The 18,396-nt window shown below is 43.2% G+C and overlaps 1 protein-coding gene across 1 annotated transcript in view; it reads left to right on the top strand.

Annotated features, from left to right (window-relative positions):
* Positions 1-18,396, top strand: part of LOC140194622 (NACHT and WD repeat domain-containing protein 2) — a 160,131-nt gene that overhangs the window by 103,783 nt on the left and 37,952 nt on the right. Inside the window, exon 2 of the mRNA XM_072251863.1 lies at positions 16,011-16,099. Within this exon, the coding sequence (XP_072107964.1) occupies positions 16,011-16,099 (89 nt within the window). The remainder of the gene's footprint in view (positions 1-16,010; positions 16,100-18,396) is intronic.

Here is an 18,396-nt window from a genome sequence, read left to right as displayed (position 1 = left end):
ACGGAGGCAAGGACAAGACATGACTCCCCGCGGGGCAAAGGCAAGGTGGCCTGACTTACCCCACGGAGGCGAGGAAAAGACAAGACAAGACCAGAGCAACGCGAATGAACACCAGACAGTACCTATCTAGCTCCGGTGATGAAACTAGACCGAAGTGCAGACGGGGGCTGCAGACGAGGGCTAGAGGCGAGAGGGGCAGAGAAGGGATTCAGACAAGGGGGTAGGACAGGAATCACAGACCGCCAGGGCCAGGACTAGACTCAGAACTGGAAGCCGCCAGGGCCAGGACTTAACATGGTACTTGAATGCCGCCCGGAGCCAGGACTTGACTTGGAGCCTTCGGGTAGTGGCGAGCTCTCCACTTGGCCCAGGAACAGTAGACAGTGGTTCTTGATTCCCTCCGGTGGGTTAACTGACGGATCCACCTCGGTAAGGAAACTTTGCAGGCTCGCTTCGGCGAGGTAACTTGACAGGGTTGCTCCGGTGAGGAAGGGCGAATTACCGGCACTCGCTTCAGGCGGAGACAAGGCTTGCTCCGGCCAGATGACATTGGCACGCTGAGACTTTGCAGACTTAGCAGACGCTCCCGCACCGAACGGCTGAAAGCCAGAGACTATAAGCTACCGGTTCAGCCCAGCATTAGTTGCCTCTAATCACCAAAGTCGAGGGACATGGGAAAACAGGGAATCAACGGTCCGGATCGTAACATAAACAAGGTAAATTTAAAGGGACCCCAATCCGGACCATGACACAACAATGGTTGTATCATCACCAAATTTATAGATTGTATTTGAGCTATGCCTAGCCACACAGTCATGGGTATAGAGGCAGTAGAGCAGTAGGCTAAGCACACACCCCTGAGGTGCACCAGTGTTGATCGTCAGTGAGGAGGAGATATTATCACCAATCCGCACAGATTGTAGTCTTCCAGTTAGGAAGTCGAGGATTCAATTGCAGGGGGAGGTACAGAGGCCCAGGTTCTGCACTTTCTCAATCAGGATTGTGGGAATGATGGTATTAAATGCTGAGTCAATGAACAGCGTCATGACTTAAGTGTTTGTGTTGTCCAGGTAGTCTAAAGCCGTGTAAAGGGCCATTGAGATTGCATCTGCCACTGACCTATTGTGCTGATAGGCAAATTGCAGTGGGTCCGAGTCCTTGCTGAGGTAAGAGTTCAGTCTAGTCACGACCAACCTCTCAGAGCATTTTATCACTGTAGATGTGAGTGCTACTGGGCGATCGTCATTAAGGCAGCCCACATTATTCTTCTTAGGCACTGGCATAATTGTTGTGTTTTTGAAGCAAGTGGGAACTTCCACCCGTAGCAGTGAGAGGTTGAAAATGTCCTTGAATACTCCCGCCAGTTGGTTGGCACAGGAATTCAGAGCCTTACCAGGTAAGATGAGTGTCTTAAGAGGTGGAAGAACACCATGATGTTATGGAAGCCCCAACTCAAAATATTCTGAAATGTCTTGATAAATAGTGAAGTTCATCCCACAGTTTCAAGCTTAAAAGTGAAGTGTTTAAATCTTTTATGCTTTGTATTTTAAAAAATATATAGAAATTATTTGTGACATGCTGTAACTAAGGTTGAATGATAACCATTTGCCATACAGTAGGCAATTAACAAATAGTTCTTTTCATCTGTCATGAACAATGGACGTAATTTTATTTTTTAAATTTATTTATAGTCAGAAAGTGATAAGATTCAAGTAAGACTTTTCTGCCCAGGGTGTAACTCAGTTATGAGTGATTACCAAGATTACAAGGCTATTATCAGACTTCAACAAGAGGTTTAATCATTTTCTTATTGTTTGTTTTTTTGCCTGGAATTTGCTGATTTGGTTTCCCAGCCACTCAACCCAGAGAAGAAAATTAGATCACTTTGTTGTGAGTACACACTCCTGCCCTTCCTCTGTGTGTTCTGTCGAGGAAATACGTACAGGAATCAAAGTTAAGGGATAAAAAGCTACCATACAATTTAATCACTGCATTCAATCGTGCTGCTTAAGACCATAATTCTTCGTATTTTCTTTCTGGTGCTAAGTCATGATCTTTAAAAAGGGTAATATAAAAATTTAGCAATTTAAAACTAAGGAGGAATTTTTGTGCTCATAAAGACCATGGTTTGTCAAGCTGAATATACCTGGGCTTGAGATACAAGATTAGCTATAATTTTATTTATGGAGGTGGAAACTTAAAGGTGCAGTACTGACTCACTCTGATCCTGATCCTGATCCTGTGTGTTGACTCACTCTGATCCGGATCCTGGTGTACGGACTCACCCTGATCCTGATCCTGGTGTTCTGACTCACCCTGATCCTGATCCTGGTGTACTGACTCATTCTGATCCTGATCCTGGTGTACTGACTCACCCTGATCCTGATCCTGGTGTATTGACTCACCCTGCTCCTGATCCTGGTGTACAGACTCACTCTGATCCTGATCCTGGTGTACTGACTCACCCTGATCCTGATCCTGGTGTACTGTCTCACCCTGATCCTGATCCTGGTGTACTGTCTCACCCTGATCCTGATCCCGGTGTACTGACTCACCCTGATCCTGATCCTGGTGTACTGACTCACTCTGATCCTGATCCTGGTGTACTGCCTCACCCTGATCCTGATCCTGGTGTACTGTCTCACCCTGCTCCTGATCCTGGTGTACTGACTCACTCTGATCCTGATCCTGGTGTACCGACTCACCCTGATCCTGATCCTGGTGTACTGACTCACCTTGATCCTGATCCTGGTGTACTGACTCACCTTGATCCTGATCCTGGTGTATTGTCTCACCCTGCTACTGATCCTGGTGTACTGACTCACTCTGATCCTGATCCTGGTGTACTGACTCACCCTGATCCTGATCCTGGTGTACGGACTCACTCTGATCCTGATCCTGGTGTACTGACTCACCCTGATCCTGATCCTGGTGTATTGTCTCACCCTGATCCTGATCCTGGTGTATTGTCTCACCCTGATCCTGATCCTGGTGTACTGACTCACTCTGATCCTGATCCTGGTGTACTGACTCACCCTGATCCTGATCCTGGTGTACTGACTCACTCTGATCCTAATCCTGGTGTACTGACTCACACTGATCCTGATCCTGGTGTACTGACTCACTCTGATTCTGATCCTGGTGTACTGACTCACCCTGATCCTGATCCTGGTGTATTGTCTCACCCTGCTCCAGATCCTGGTGTACTGACTCACTCTGATCCTGATTCTGGTGTACTGACTCACCCTGATCCTGATCCTGGTGTACTGACTCACCTTGATCCTGGTGTACTGACTCACCTTGATCCTGATCCTGGTGTATTGTCTCACCCTGCTCCTGATCCTGGTGTACTGACTCACCCTGATCCTGATCCTGGTGTATTGTCTCACCCTGCTCCTAATCCTGGTGTACAGACTCACTCTGATCCTGATCCTGGTGTACTGAATCACCCTGATCCTGATCCAGGTGTACTGACTCACTCTGATCCTGATCCTGGTGTACTGACTCACCCTGATCCTTATACTGGTGTATTGTCTCACCCTGCTCCTGATCCTGTTGTACTGACTCACTCTGATCCTGATCCTGGTGTACTGACTCACCCTGATCCTGATCCTGGTGTACTGACTCACCTTGATCCTGATCCTGGTGTATTGTCTCACCCTGCTCCTGATCCTGGTGTACTGACTCACTCTGATCCGGATCCTGGTGTACTGACTAACCCTGCTCCTGATCCTGGTGTATTGTCTCACCCTGCTCCTGATCCTGGTGTACGGACTCACTCTGATCCTGATCCTAGTGTACTGACTCACCCTGATCCTGATCCTGGTGTATTGTCTCACCCTGATCCTGATCCTGGTGTATTGTCTCACCCTGATCCTGATCCTGGTGTATTGTCTCACCCTGATCCTGATCCTGGTGTATTGTCTCACCCTGAGCCTGATCCTGGTGTACTGACTCACTCTGATCCTGATCCTGGTGTACTGACTCACCCTGATCCTGATCCTGGTGTACTGACTCACTCTGATCCTGATCCTGGTGTACTGACTCACTCTGATCCTAATCCTGGTGTACTGACTCACTCTGATCCTGATCCTGGTGTACTGACTCACTCTGATCCTGATCCTGGTGTATTGTCTCACTTTGCTCCTGATCCTGGTGTACTGACTCATCATGATCCTGATCCTCGTGTACTGACTCACCCTGATCCTGATCGTGGTGTACTGACTCACTCTGATCCTGATCCTGGTGTACTGACTCACCCTGATCCTGATCCTGGTGTACTCAGTCACCCTGATCCTGATCCTGGTGTACGGACTCACTCTGATCCTGATCCTGGTGTACTGGCTCACTCTGATTCTGATCCTGGTGTACTGACTCACCCTGATCCCGATCCCGGTGTACTGACTCACCCTGATCCTGATCCTGGTGTACTGACTCACCCTGATCCTGATCCTGGTGTATTGTCTCACCCTGCTCCTGATCCTGGTGTACTGACTCACCCTGATCCTGATCCTGGTGTACTCAGTCATCCTGATCCTGATCCTCGTGTACTGACTCACCCTGATCCTGATCCTGGTGTACGGACTCACTCTGATCCTGATCCTGGTGTACTGGCTCACTCTGATTCTGATCCTGGTGTACTGACTCACCCTGATCCCGATCCCGGTGTACTGACTCACCCTGATCCTGATCCTGGTGTACTCAGTCACCCTGATCCTGATCCTGGTGTACGGACTCACTCTGATCCTGATCCTGGTGTACTGGCTCACTCTGATTCTGATCCTGGTGTACTGACTCACCCTGATCCCGATCCCGGTGTACTGACTCACCCTGATCCTGATCCTAGTGTACTCAGTCACCCTGATCCTGATCCTGGTGTACTGACTTACCCTGATCCTGATCCTGGTGTACTGACTCATCCTGATCCTGATCCTGGTGTACTGACTCACCCTGATCCCGATCCCGGTGTACTGACTCACCCTGATCCTGATCCTGGTGTACTCAGTCACCCTGATCCTGATCCTGGTGTACTGACTTACCCTGATCCTGATCCTGGTGTACTGACTCACCCTGATCCTGATCCTGGTGTACGGACTCACTCTGATCCTGATCCTGGTGTACTGGCTCACTCTGATTCTGATCCTGGTGTACTGACTCACCCTGATCCCGATCCCGGTGTACTGACTCACCCTGATCCTGATCCTGGTGTACTGACTCACCCTGATCCTGATCCTGGTGTACTGACTCACCTTGATCCTGATCCTGGTGTATTGTCTCACCCTGCTCCTGATCCTGGTGTACTGACTCACTCTGATCCTGATCCTGGTGTACTGACTCACCCTGATCCTGATCCTGGTGTATTGTCTCACCCTGATCCTGATCCTGGTGTACTGACTCACCCTGCTCCTGATCCTGGTGTACTGACTCACCCTGATCCTGATCCTGGTGTATTGTCTTACCCTGATCCTGATCCTGGTGTACTGAGTCACCCTGCTCCTGATCCTGGTGTATTGTCTCACCCTGCTCCTGATCCTGGTGTACGGACTCACTCTGATCCTGATCCTAGTGTACTGACTCACCCTGATCCTGATCCTGGTGTATTGTCTCACCCTGATCCTGATCCTGGTGTATTGTCTCACCCTGAGCCTGATCCTGGTGTACTGACTCACTCTGATCCTGATCCTGGTGTACTGACTCACCCTGATCCTGATCCTGTTGTACTGACTCACTCTGATCCTGATCCTGGTGTACTGACTCACTCTGATCCTAATCCTGGTGTACTGACTCACTCTGATCCTGATCCTGGTGTACTGACTCACCCTGATCCTGATCCTGGTGTATTGTCTCACCCTGCTTCTGATCCTGGTGTACTGACTCACTCTGATCCTGATCCTGGTGTATCGTCTCACTTTGCTCCTGATCCTGGTGTACTGACTCATCCTGATCCTGATCCTGGTGTACTGACTCACCCTGATCCTGATCCTGGTGTACTGGCTCACTCTGATTCTGATCCTGGTGTACTGACTCACCCTGATCCCGATCCCGGTGTACTGACTCACCCTGATCCTGATCCTGGTGTACTCAGTCACCCTGATCCTGATCCTGGTGTACGGACTCACTCTGATCCTGATCCTGGTGTACTGGCTCACTCTGATTCTGATCCTGGTGTACTGACTCACCCTGATCCCGATCCCGGTGTACTGACTCACCCTGATCCTGATCCTGGTGTACTCAGTCACCCTGATCCTGATCCTGGTGTACTGACTTACCCTGATCCTGATCCTGGTGTACTGACTCACCCTGATCCTGATTCTGGTGTACGGACTCACTCTGATCCTGATCCTGGTGTACTGGCTCACTCTGATTCTGATCCTGGTGTACTGACTCACCCTGATCCCGATCCCGGTGTACTGACTCACCCTGATCCTGATCCTGGTGTACTGACTCACCCTGATCCCGATCCCGGTGTACTGACTCACCCTGATCCTGATCCTGGTGTACTGACTCACCCTGATCCTGATCCTGGTGTATTGTCTCACCCTGCTCCTGATCCTGGTGTACTGACTCACCCTGATCCTGATCCTGGTGTACTCAGTCATCCTGATCCTGATCCTGGTGTACTGACTTACCCTGCTCAAAATTCTGGAGTTTGAAAGAAATAGCCTCACAAACCGGGGTTAAAATTCTGTGGCCCTCCCCTGAGGGACACCAGCGTTTCGGTTCACTGTAATACTCTACTCTTAGTTCTGACATGTTCTGTAGCAATCTCAGCCAATTAAGATTTAGCCTGGAATATTGTAGCGATAAAGTCTACAGGAGAATAATGAGAATGGAATAGCAAGTAGAAATCTTACTAATCCAGAACCTTTGTCACTCTTCATTCAACACTTCATGTAGTTACAATACTTGTTAAAATTTCACCATTAATATTTATTTTTTGTGACATTTTAAATAATGAATTTCTGCAGCAAGACACCTGACTTTGTGTGACACTGATGGGCTTGTCTGGAATGCTGATCATTCTCAAAATGAGACTTCAATTTACATTCTGCAGTAAGGCAGTCTAATCTGGCGAGAAGTGTTGTGCTGGCAGGAGGAAAGACAAAGTGCTCTTAAAGGGGAAGGCTTGCTAAGTGGAATATTCCGGCAGCTGTGAATGCGAGAAATTATGTTTCTCAACGACGGCAAGGAGCAGCATGATAAAAACTGTTGGTATCAGCACATCGAAGTGTTGGAGAAAGAAAGATGTCAGAAGCAGATGGGGTTAAAGTGAGGATGAAATGCTCGATTTGAGAACAGAGTGTCGGGAAGAAGGTTGCAGATATACAGTAAAAAGAATGCGAAGAGCAGTGAGAGGCATCAGAAGAGGAAAGGATCATCATGCATGGAATGCCTAATTAATTTAATTGAATAGTGAAAAGCTTCTTGAAGCTGTGGGGAGTAAATCTGTATCGGCTTTGTGCCAAGGAAAGAGAGGAAAATAGACTGAGCAAATCTTCATCGTGTAGCCTGAACAGTTGTGCAGGACAGATGGCACAACTGACTTTTATTGCTCTGACTTGCAGTTGTTGTTGAACAATTAGAAGAGGACAAATACATGGATAGACACTGACAGATCCTAAATGGAAAAGTTCAGGAGTGGTTGAGCAAGAACACAGCTGCTCCTCCACATTCTTTTCATATGGATCACCTGCAGCAAATCTTCATGCATTATTTGAATGAGGAAATTCTAAAATTTACTTGAAATTTGGGTTATTGCATTAATACATTCAGAAGTATTTTGTGCACAGCTCCAGTGCCATATTCAGCTTTACTGATGACACCACTGTCATAGACTGATTCAAAGGTGGTAGCAAATCACATGTAGGAGGAAGATTGAAAATCTGGCTGAATGGTGCCAGAACAACAACCTCTTACTCATTGTCAGCAAGACCAAGGAGCTGATTTTTGACTTCAGGAGAAAGAAACCAGAGGTCCATATCAGGAGTCCTCATCAGGGGATCAGAGTTGGAGAGGGTCAGCAATTTTAAATTCCTCAGTGTTATCATTTCAGAGGTCCTGCCCTGGCCCGACACATAAGTGCGTTATGAAGGAAGCATAACAGTGCGTCTACCTACTTAGGGGTTTGCGAAGACTCAGCATGACATCTACAACTTTGACAAACTTCTATTGATGTGTGATGGAGTATATTGGTTGGCTGTACAATAGCCTGGTATGGAAACACCAATGCCCTTGAATGGAAAATCCTACAAAAGGCAATGGATATGGCCCAGTCCATCACAGGTAAAGCCCTCCACACCATTGAGCCCATCTACACAGAACATTGTCACAGGAAAGCAGCATCCATCATCAGGAATGCCACCATCCTGACCATGCTCTCTTCTCACTGCTACCATCAGAAAGAAAGTACAGGAGCCTCAGGACTCACACCATCTCAGGCTCAGGAAGTTATTTCCCCTCAACCATCAGGCCCTTGAACCAAAGGGGACAACTTCACTCAACTTCACTTGGGCCATCATTGAAATGTTCCCACAAAGTATGGACTCACTTTCAAAGACTCTTCTCATGTTCTCGATATTTATTGTTTACTTATTATTATTATTATGATCATTATTTCTTCTTTCTTTTTGTACTTGCACAGTTTGCTGTCTTTTGCACATTGGTTGTATGCCCAGTTGATGTGGTCTTTCATTGATTCTATTATGGCCACTGAATTTATTGCGTATGCCAGCAAGACAATGAACTCCTGGGTTGTATATGGTGATATATATGTACTTCGATAATAAATTTACCTTCAACTTTGAAAACCAGATTTACAATCAGAGCTTCTATAGTAGAATTTCAGAAGAACAGGCTTATTCATATAAATTGTTAATGCTTGCTCTTACCTACAAATCTTAAGGTACATCTCATGAGTAATCACGAGTAATCACATTGTCAAATTTGCCGATGACATGACAGTCGTGGGGCTCATTGCCAACAACAATGAGATGGCTTACAGAAATGAGGTGGAAGAACGCAAAGCCTGGTGCCAAGCAAATAATCTCCTTCTCAACATTAACAAGACAAAGGAGATGGTTCTCACTTCAGGGGAACCTGTACCATTCACACCCCTCTTTACGTTGGTGCACAGCAGTTTCAAACTCCTGGGACTGAACATCACTACACAATCTCTCATGGTCTCAGAACACACTCCACACAATCAGGGAAGCTCACCAATGCAGCTACTTTCTGAGGACACTGAAGAGAGCTGGACTATGCACACCTATACTCACATCATTCTATAGATGCACAGTAGAGTATCCAAACACGCTACAACACTGCATGGTACAGAAACTGCTCGACAGCAGACAGGAAGACTCTACAACAGGTAGTGGGAAATACCTAGTGCATCACTGACACCAGCCTACCTGCCATCAAGGACACTTATACAGAAAGGTGCTGGAAAAGGGCCAGTAATATCATTAAGATTCGAACCCACAGCTCATGGACTGTTCGGCCCATTCCCATCATGAGGAGGCTATAAACCTTTGATGCCAGGACCCTCAGAGTCATAAACAGTTACATTCCCCAAGCTGATCAACATTTTCACTCACTAACCCACCCCTCCACATACCCCAAACCACTACTTTATCATTATCTGTCAGCCACCTTATGCACAGACACTCCTGTGCCTAGTATCACTTTAAGGACAGACAATCAATCTATGTATATAAGCTATCTTATGTATTTATATTTGTTGTGTTTTTTTATTATTGCATTATTTACCTTATTGCGTTTTGTGCAGAACTGGAGTAACAATTATTTGCCCTCCTTTACACTTGTGGACTGGAAATGGCATTAAACGATCTTGAATCTTGAATATTGTGAGTAGCCAATAGAATGAGTTCAATCATACATATTGACACTCAGTGGCCACTTCATTAGGTACTGCCTGTACCTAATAAAATGGCCACTGAGAATATGTTTGTGGTCTTCTGCTGCTATAGCCCATCCACTTCAAGGTTAGATGTGCTGTGAATTCAGAGATGCTCTTCTGCACACTAGTGGTTGTTTGAGTGACTGCCATCTTCCTGTCAGCTTGAACCAGTCTGGCCATTCTCCCCTGACCTCTCTCATTAACAAGGTGTTTTCACCCACAGAACTGCTGCTCACTGGATTTTTTTTTTGCTTGTTTTTTGCAACATTCTATGTAAAATCTAGAGACTGATGAGTATGAAACTCTCAGATCAGCATTTTCTGAAGTACTCAAATGACCACACCTGGCATGGTCAAAGTTACTTAGATCACATATTTTCTCCATTTTGATGTTTTGTTTGAACAACAGCTGAACCTCTTTACCATGTCTGCATGTTCTTATGCATTGAGTTGCTGTCACATGATTGACTGATTAAATATTTGCATTAACGAGCTGGTGTAAAGGGGTACATAATAAAGTGACCACTGAGTGTATAACAATTTGCAAACTGTCTATTATACATAAAGAAGGGTTAAGTTTCACAACCACTTTCACTGAAGGAATACTAATCAGCAGGTCAAAATGTCCTGTCCTGTCATCAACACACATAAAAGTTGCTGGTGAACGCAGCAGGCCAGGCAGCATCTCTAGGAAGAGGTGCAGTCGACGTTTCAGGCCGAGACCCTTCGTCTTTGTTGTTTGTTGTTTGTCCTGTCATCCATATTGGATGATAAGAAGCTGGCAATGAGAGCAAAGGTTGTATTGAATTTAACAGTATGAACAATGTTGTGATCTCAAATACACAACAATATCAATTTACGATTATCAGCAAAACACCAATCCTAAGGCAAACAATCTGCAGACATCCGAAATCTGAAATATAAATAGAAAATGCTGAAATTACTCAGTGGGTCAGATGGCATCGGCAGAGTGAAAAAAAAAATTAATGTTATAAGTCAAGGACACTTTATCAGAATTCAGATGAGAGATTATTGATCGTGAATACTTTCAGAATTTTCTGCTTTTAGATGCAACTAGTTCCTTCAACTCATTGTGTGCAAAATGGATTTAATATTTTTTACATTTTTGTAGCACGCTGTGAAAGTAGTCTAGCAATAGATTGATTGAATGTGTCAGCCACCAACTGAAGAAAATTAAAGTCAATGGCATGAAGAGAAAAACCTCACACAAAGAAAGATGGTTGTGATTGTCAGAGGTCAATAACTGCAGGAGTGCCACTGGGCAGTCTCAGACCCAACCAGCATCAGCTGCTTCATCAAAGACCTTCCAAGGAAACATCAGATTTAAGATGGCATATTGATTATTGCACAATGTTCAAATCTATTCACTACTCCTCACAAAAGGAAACAGACCAGGCATGCATGTAGCAAGACTGACAAAATTCTCACGTAAGTTGATAAGTCACGAGTAATATTGATGCCACTCAAGTGGCAAATATTGACCATCTCCAATAAGAGGACTTAATGACCTACACGTGACATTTAATAGCATTCCATTCAGTGAGTTTCCTACTATCAAATTCTGGGGCAATTAATAACCAGAAACGCCACTGGACTGATCACGTAAGTACTATGGTTCAAAGAACAGGTGAGAGTCTCGGTATCCCACGATGAGTTATTCACCTCCAGACACCCTAAATTACTTTCAGCATCTCACAAGCACTAGTCAGAAGTATATTAGAAAACTCTCTCCACCTCTCCTCATGTCTGGTTCCAACAGTTCTCAGAAAACTCAGCACCATGGTTAATTGGCATCTCATTCTCCATTACTTTTCTAATGCTCCATTAGTCTTAAGAACTCCAGGGGACATGGCAGGGGAGAATCTTTCCACCAGTGGGAGAACCTCAAAACTTGTACGCCTGCTTGCTAATGCAAATATCTAATCAGCCACTCATGTGGCAGCAGCTCAATGCATAAAAGCAGGCAGACGTGACCAAGAGGTTCAGTTGGTGTTCAGACCAAACATCAGAATGGGGAAGGAATATCACCCAAGTGACCGTGACCATGAAATGATTGTTGGTGCCAGACAAGGTGGTTTGAGTATCACAGAAACTGCTGATCCCTGTGATTTTCATGCACAGCAGTCTCAAGAGTTTACAGAGAGTGGTGCAAAAAAAACATATCCAGTGAGTGGCAGTTTTATGGTGAAAATGCCTTGTTAATGAGAGAGGTCTGATTGGTTAAGCTGACAGGAAGTCAACAATAACTCACATAACTGCATGTTACAACAGGGGTGTGCAGAAGAGCATCACTGACCACAAAACATGTCGAACCCTGAAGTTGAATGGCTACAGCAGCAGAAGATCACACCTTGTTTCACTCCTGTATCTAATAAAGTGGCTACTGAGTGTAGTTGCCATATTTAAGATTACAGTGCATGAGAGGTGGAAAGATCTCTGGAATCATTTGCTCTGAAGGGCTGTAGAGGCCAGATCATTCAGCGTATTAAGTATTATGGTTTAAAGGAGATGAATTTTTCAAAAATTAGGGAATTGAGGGCTATGGGAAACTGGCACAAAAGAGAAGAAATAAATTCTGATTTGCTTGTATTAGTGGTAGCTGAAATACTCAGAACATATTGAGGAATAATTTCATGAATTTTATCACAGTTCAGCCATGATTGTATTGAATGGCAGGGCAATATTGAGGGGCTGAGTGACCTCTACCTGCTCCTGTTCTGTATACTGTATTCTGACAGCATCTCCTAAACCTAGAACATTTCCCAGCAAGGGTGACACGTACAAAAGGTGCATGGGAACACCAGCACCAATTTGCCCTCCAAGTCACACAACATCTGATGTGGAACATACTGCCATCCTTTCACTGCCAATGTTAAAGCTCTTAATGCTGTAGATTCTTCAAAAGAACTTCAGCAGTTGAAGAACCTGGCCATACTGGATGCTGGCCTGTCTGGTGGAGCTCAGATATGAATACATTTTTCCATTGCCTCTGTTTTGAAAACTGAGATTTCAATTACATTTCAATTCATTAATTTAAAGTAAGTGATATAACTGAAACTGGGAAAGTCTGGACAAGAGATCATTCGCACGCAGTCTGTGATTTCCTCCTCATTTGTAACCAGAATGCGAAGTAAATGTTGACTTCTCAGCTTTTTTGGATGTATCACAATGAACGAGTGTTAAATGAAATGAAATACAAAGACATAAAAATATATATGTAAATTACCAAAGTCAACAACCATTGTGTAAAGGAGGAATAATGGGTTCACGGATTGTTGAGAAATCTGATGGAGGAGGGGAAGAAGCTGTTCTGGAATGAATGAGATTTCATGATCCTGTACCTCCTCTTTGATGGTAGTAATGAGAAGAGAGCTTGTCACAGATGACAATGATCTTTAATGATGAATGCCACCTTACTGAGCACCACCTCTTGGAGATGTCCTCAGTGGTTGGGAGTGTTGTGCCAATGATGGACTTGCCTGAGCTTATAACTCTCTACAGCTTTTTGTGATCTTGTGCATTGGAGTTTCCATTTTAGGGTGTGATAAAATAGGTCAGAATGCTCTCTAACATACATCTATAGAAATTTGTAAGAGTCTTTGGTGACCTACCAAATCTCCTCACACTCCTAATGAAGTAGAGCCATTGGTATACCATCTTCTTGAATGCATCAATGAGTTGGTCCCAGGACTGATCCTTGAATACATTGACTCCCAGGAACCTGAATCTGCTCACCCTTTCCACCATTGACTCCTTAATGAAGACTGGTGTTTGTTCTCCCAAGTTCCTTTTCCTGAAGTCCACAATCAGTTCTTTGGTCTTCCTTGCTTAAGTGTGAGATTGATGCTGCAACACCACTCAACTATCTGATCTAACTCAGTCCTGTACACCTCCTCAACTGAGGCATCTGAGATTCTGCCACAAACAGTGTTATCATCGGCAAATTTCATTGACATCAACACCAGGAGCAAATGCCTGGTTATACACTTGCATGATGTTATGATTTTTTTTAACCCTCAGATTCACTGAACTAGTCAATCTGAGTTATAGTAGTGTATAAATGATGGCTACTAAGTGATGGCTACAACAACAGGTGAATAAATAACAGCCATTTGCAATTGTAATGACAATTAAAATGTCAGTATGCACTGTGTTTTATCTGTAAAATTGGTGCCAGCTTCTGATATCTGTGGATGCATAGTCAAACACAAAAATATGACAGGTGCTGTTAAGAAATATCCTACTGTGTTATCTATTGTGCTAATGGAAGCAAAGGTTACACTAGGGACCTACCTTTCCATTGTCATGCCCAGTCAGACCTGATGTTGAGTCAGATGTCACTGGGAATACAAAGTACATGAATCAGGAAACTAAGGGAAATATACAGTACTGTGCCAAAATCTTGGCATATATATATAGCTTGGATGCCTAAGACTTTTGCACAGTACTACATATTGGTTAAAATAGGAAGGTGGTTGGGGAACAGAAATAAGAGTACTTAATTTTGTATTAGATCAGAAGTATTAAGTGTCATTTGGTAACTGGAAAGACATAATATACGGTATTGTGCAAACGTTTTAGACACCCTTGTGATATATATATATATATATATATATATATACTTATACTTTATTGTCGCCAAACAGTTGATACTAGAACGTACAATCATCACAGCGATATTTGATTCTGCGCTTCCCGCTCCCCGGATTACAAGTCGATAGTAAATATTAAAAATTTAAATTATAAATCATAAATAGAAAATAGAAAAATGGGGAGTAAGGTAGTGCAAAAAAACCAAAAGGCAGAGGGTAATATATATATACACACCTAGTCCTGTAAGTATCTTTTTAAAATAATTTATGTAAATTTTAGTTGTGTTTAAATGTCTCAAAAATGAGCAAACCTTTGAGAACTTTGACAGAAAGCAAGGCTCTGCTCACATTTTTGTCCCCCGTCAAAGTCTGTCAGAAGCATTCCAGAGATGAGACCACTACACTGTGCTTCCCACTGCTATGACCTGGGTGTAAAGGGCCAGCATCTGTCTGACCTTGATATTAAAATTGGGTAAATGCAAGGGCATTTGAACAGTGAGCCAGCTTTAGGTAGGTTCAGCTAATAAAAAAGAAAGGGCATTTTACTTCTTACCCAACTTTTACTGAGCATTCTTCAGCCTGATTGATGATTTATCCTACGTGGTGATATCAGTTGCTGGGGCATCAGATCCCCAACAGGTGGTGTGTGGGAACAAGTGACATTAGGAAGAGGGAAAACCATGCCATTGTTTGAGGTTTCATGCTGAATTGTATATCTTGTCCCTTCACTGCTGACTGAAACAAGATGCATTCTCTTAGATAGTCTTACTTGCTAATAAAAGTATAACTTGGCTCTAGCAGGGTGACAAGATTCTAGTCAGAGAATGATAAAGAATAGGAATGTAATGGGCAGGACTATGGAACAACTGATCGGTGGTGCTGTAACTTCAAAAATAGTGAAAACTTGTTAGATCATTTTCTAGCATCAAAATAAGCAATATTTTTTTGATTAATAGGGAGAGGTTATGGAAACGTAATGAAGATTGTATCTGTGTTGGTTTTATGCAAAGTAATTTTGGAAGCTGTGACAAATAAAGGCTATGAAAGGACTGTCACTGCTTATTCAAATGCTCTTGCAGAAGTGAGGACATTTGAAATACTGTATGTGCCTGGTCTAAGTCAAAAATAAGTTTGTATTACCACATACAGTAGGTTGATGGTATATCTTCAAAAGTGACAAGATCAATGTAGAAATTATAAATGCTACCAACAGTGTTTAATACACTGAAACAAAATTCTGAATAATTGTTTTTTTCTAATGTGTCTTTTCATACCTCTATCTTTGAAAGTACAAGGCACACAACTTTTCAGTAGATGATTTTTTTACTAATTATTAAATATGAGTGGTTCTTCCTGTTTTCCAGAAAAAGCTGCACGTTGTCCTGGCCACAATATGTTTTTGCCCATGAAAAGACACACTTCTTTCCGTTTTGATAGTTGGAAATAACTTGTGGTGATTTGATGCCTATCTCCTCACAGACACAGAAGCAGAAAGGAAGTCGCTGAAGGAGCATGTGTACCCTAAACTGCGGGAATTCTGCAGGGAAAACTACGGACTTGAATTCCAGGTAATGGAGAGAACATTCACACCTGAGCGGGATGAATGATGAGCAAGTGAACAGAAATTGCTGGGGGAGTGTGAGCTGAATGTTGTCCTGTACATTTAAACTGCAGTTCCCTCTGTGTTACAACAGCAGCGACATTTCATTGACTGTGAAGTGTTGTGGCACATCCCGAGATCATTACTGCCATATTATCTCGATCTTTCTCTTTGTGGTGATGTGCATACAGGTGTCTGTTAAGTGGCTTAGCTGCCCAGATTGTTCTCCCTAAAGGGGTAAGCAAACTCCTACCCTTATATAAAGCTTGTTTTTTTTCCTCTTTCAATACTTTTACTGATGTTGCAGTCATGGATGAGGCAGAATACAGTCAACTATATCACCAATTACAAAGTGTTTGAAAGGAAAAGGCAGCATACATTTTCAATCCATATAACTCTGATGACAACTAAACAATACTTTTCATCAAGCAATTGTTACAGTAAATAAATTCATGTTTGTTTTGAAATATATGAAACTAAGATCATTATTTTGCCTCCTCAGTAATATCTGGTCGTGTAAGTGTTTGTCTTCAGGTGCTGGGTAGTGACATAATCAAAGCAAAATGGCCTACTGATTTCATTTGATTGAAGTTAATGAAAGAAAATTTGTTTAATAATGCTTCTGATGAAAGTTTTTTTTCAATTACTAGATCTTTTGAGACATTATCTGCACATTATCTAAATCTTTCCATCACATTTTATATTTGTGCTCTGCCTAATTGTAAACTGCTAATTGCAAACTGCTAATTGCCTTGTCCTGTACTGAGCCTGAGGCAAAATGAAAGCCTCCTTGTTCTGACACTGAGTTAATCCAAGCTGAAAGCAGTTGGTTCCTGGGCTCCTATTAGCTTGAAGAATCTCCTTAAACCATTGCAGCCGATAGCATCCTCGCAAGAAAGTTTGGAGCTTTTGCCTATACAGGGAGCCAGAACGAAACAGCTTCTTTTTAATTTCATCTGTTAATGTGCATTGGCATGGAAAAGCAAATTGGGCATCAGTGTGGAAAACAATTTTCATCACAGTATGTTCACTTATTAAACTCATACTGTCATTAAATGTGCACTTGTATAATGATGTGTGAAGTAGAGTTTAAATTTCACAGTAGCTTGGGCACATTGAACTGCAGCACCACGTACTACATTCAGTTCACTAAATAATTGCACTACTGCTTTTTAGTACTGCTGATTCCAAGTGTTAGATACAGTTCTCCAGCTGGTTTTAAGATTTTTAAGTGGCCATTTTGGAGGATCAGTATTGTCATTAGAAAGGTAGAAGGAAGGACCACTGGGAGTGAATTGAAGTGTGCAATCATATTTCCTTCTGCCGTTAGAAACTCGATATCCACTTCATTTAATCTTTACCACATTCACCACCTTCGTTAGCCTCCTGTCAGTTGATACAACACTAGATATTTAAACCAAATACAAGAATGTGAGATATTACTATTTCTTCAGGTTTACCAGACTCATTCAGCTTCATCTTTAATGCCACAGAGCATGAATATTAGTCATAGATTTCTTGCATTTCTGACCTATTGCACAACTGGAACACCTTTGCTAGCAACAATCGCACTAAGCTAACTTTCTGTCTGAATTACTGAGACTGTACCAACGGATGCAAACAGCAGTAACTGAAGCTCTTCTCCACCAGCTTATCAGTTATCACTTCCTGCTTGGTACCTAACATTTTGTGGTAAGAATTGCAATTTAAACATCTCAAAGGATTTATTTCAATTAATAACTTGGAGATTTCAGAAACTGGTGCAAATATTGTCAAGAAGCTTTTAAATTGCAGTGGGATATTTGAGGGAGATAGAAATTTTATTGAAAGAATATAACTGCGCAGAAGAGTTTGTTTTACTCATTCCTCAAAATTTGTTTCCTCGATTCATCCTGTTAATCTCACCCCTTGGTGTCTGCATTTCTCTCACCATGATATCCTCTGTACTCGCAGGGAAGTTATTTATTTGCGCACTTGGAACCAACTTATGGCAGTTTTGGTCAGACATTACATCATCTACTCTCTCTGTCAATCGTCATTATTTTGCCTTTTCAAACCATTTGCAGAATCATGGGCGCCACGGTAGTGTAGTCATTAGCGGAACACTAAATCAGCATAGGAGTTCGGAGTCCAATTCTGGCGTCCTCTGTAAGGAGTCTCTGTATGTCCTCCCAGTGGAATGCATGGGTTTTCCCTGAGTGCTCTGGGTTCCTCCCACAGTCCAAAGAAGTACCAGGTTACCAGGTTAATTGCTCATTGTAAATT

Source organism: Mobula birostris, chromosome 3 (assembly GCF_030028105.1).
Source record: "Mobula birostris isolate sMobBir1 chromosome 3, sMobBir1.hap1, whole genome shotgun sequence".
In the NCBI taxonomy this organism is placed as follows: Eukaryota; Metazoa; Chordata; class Chondrichthyes; order Myliobatiformes; family Myliobatidae; genus Mobula; species Mobula birostris.
The sequence above is the reverse complement of the archived record's forward strand: the minus strand, read 5'-3'. Positions and strand labels throughout refer to the sequence as shown.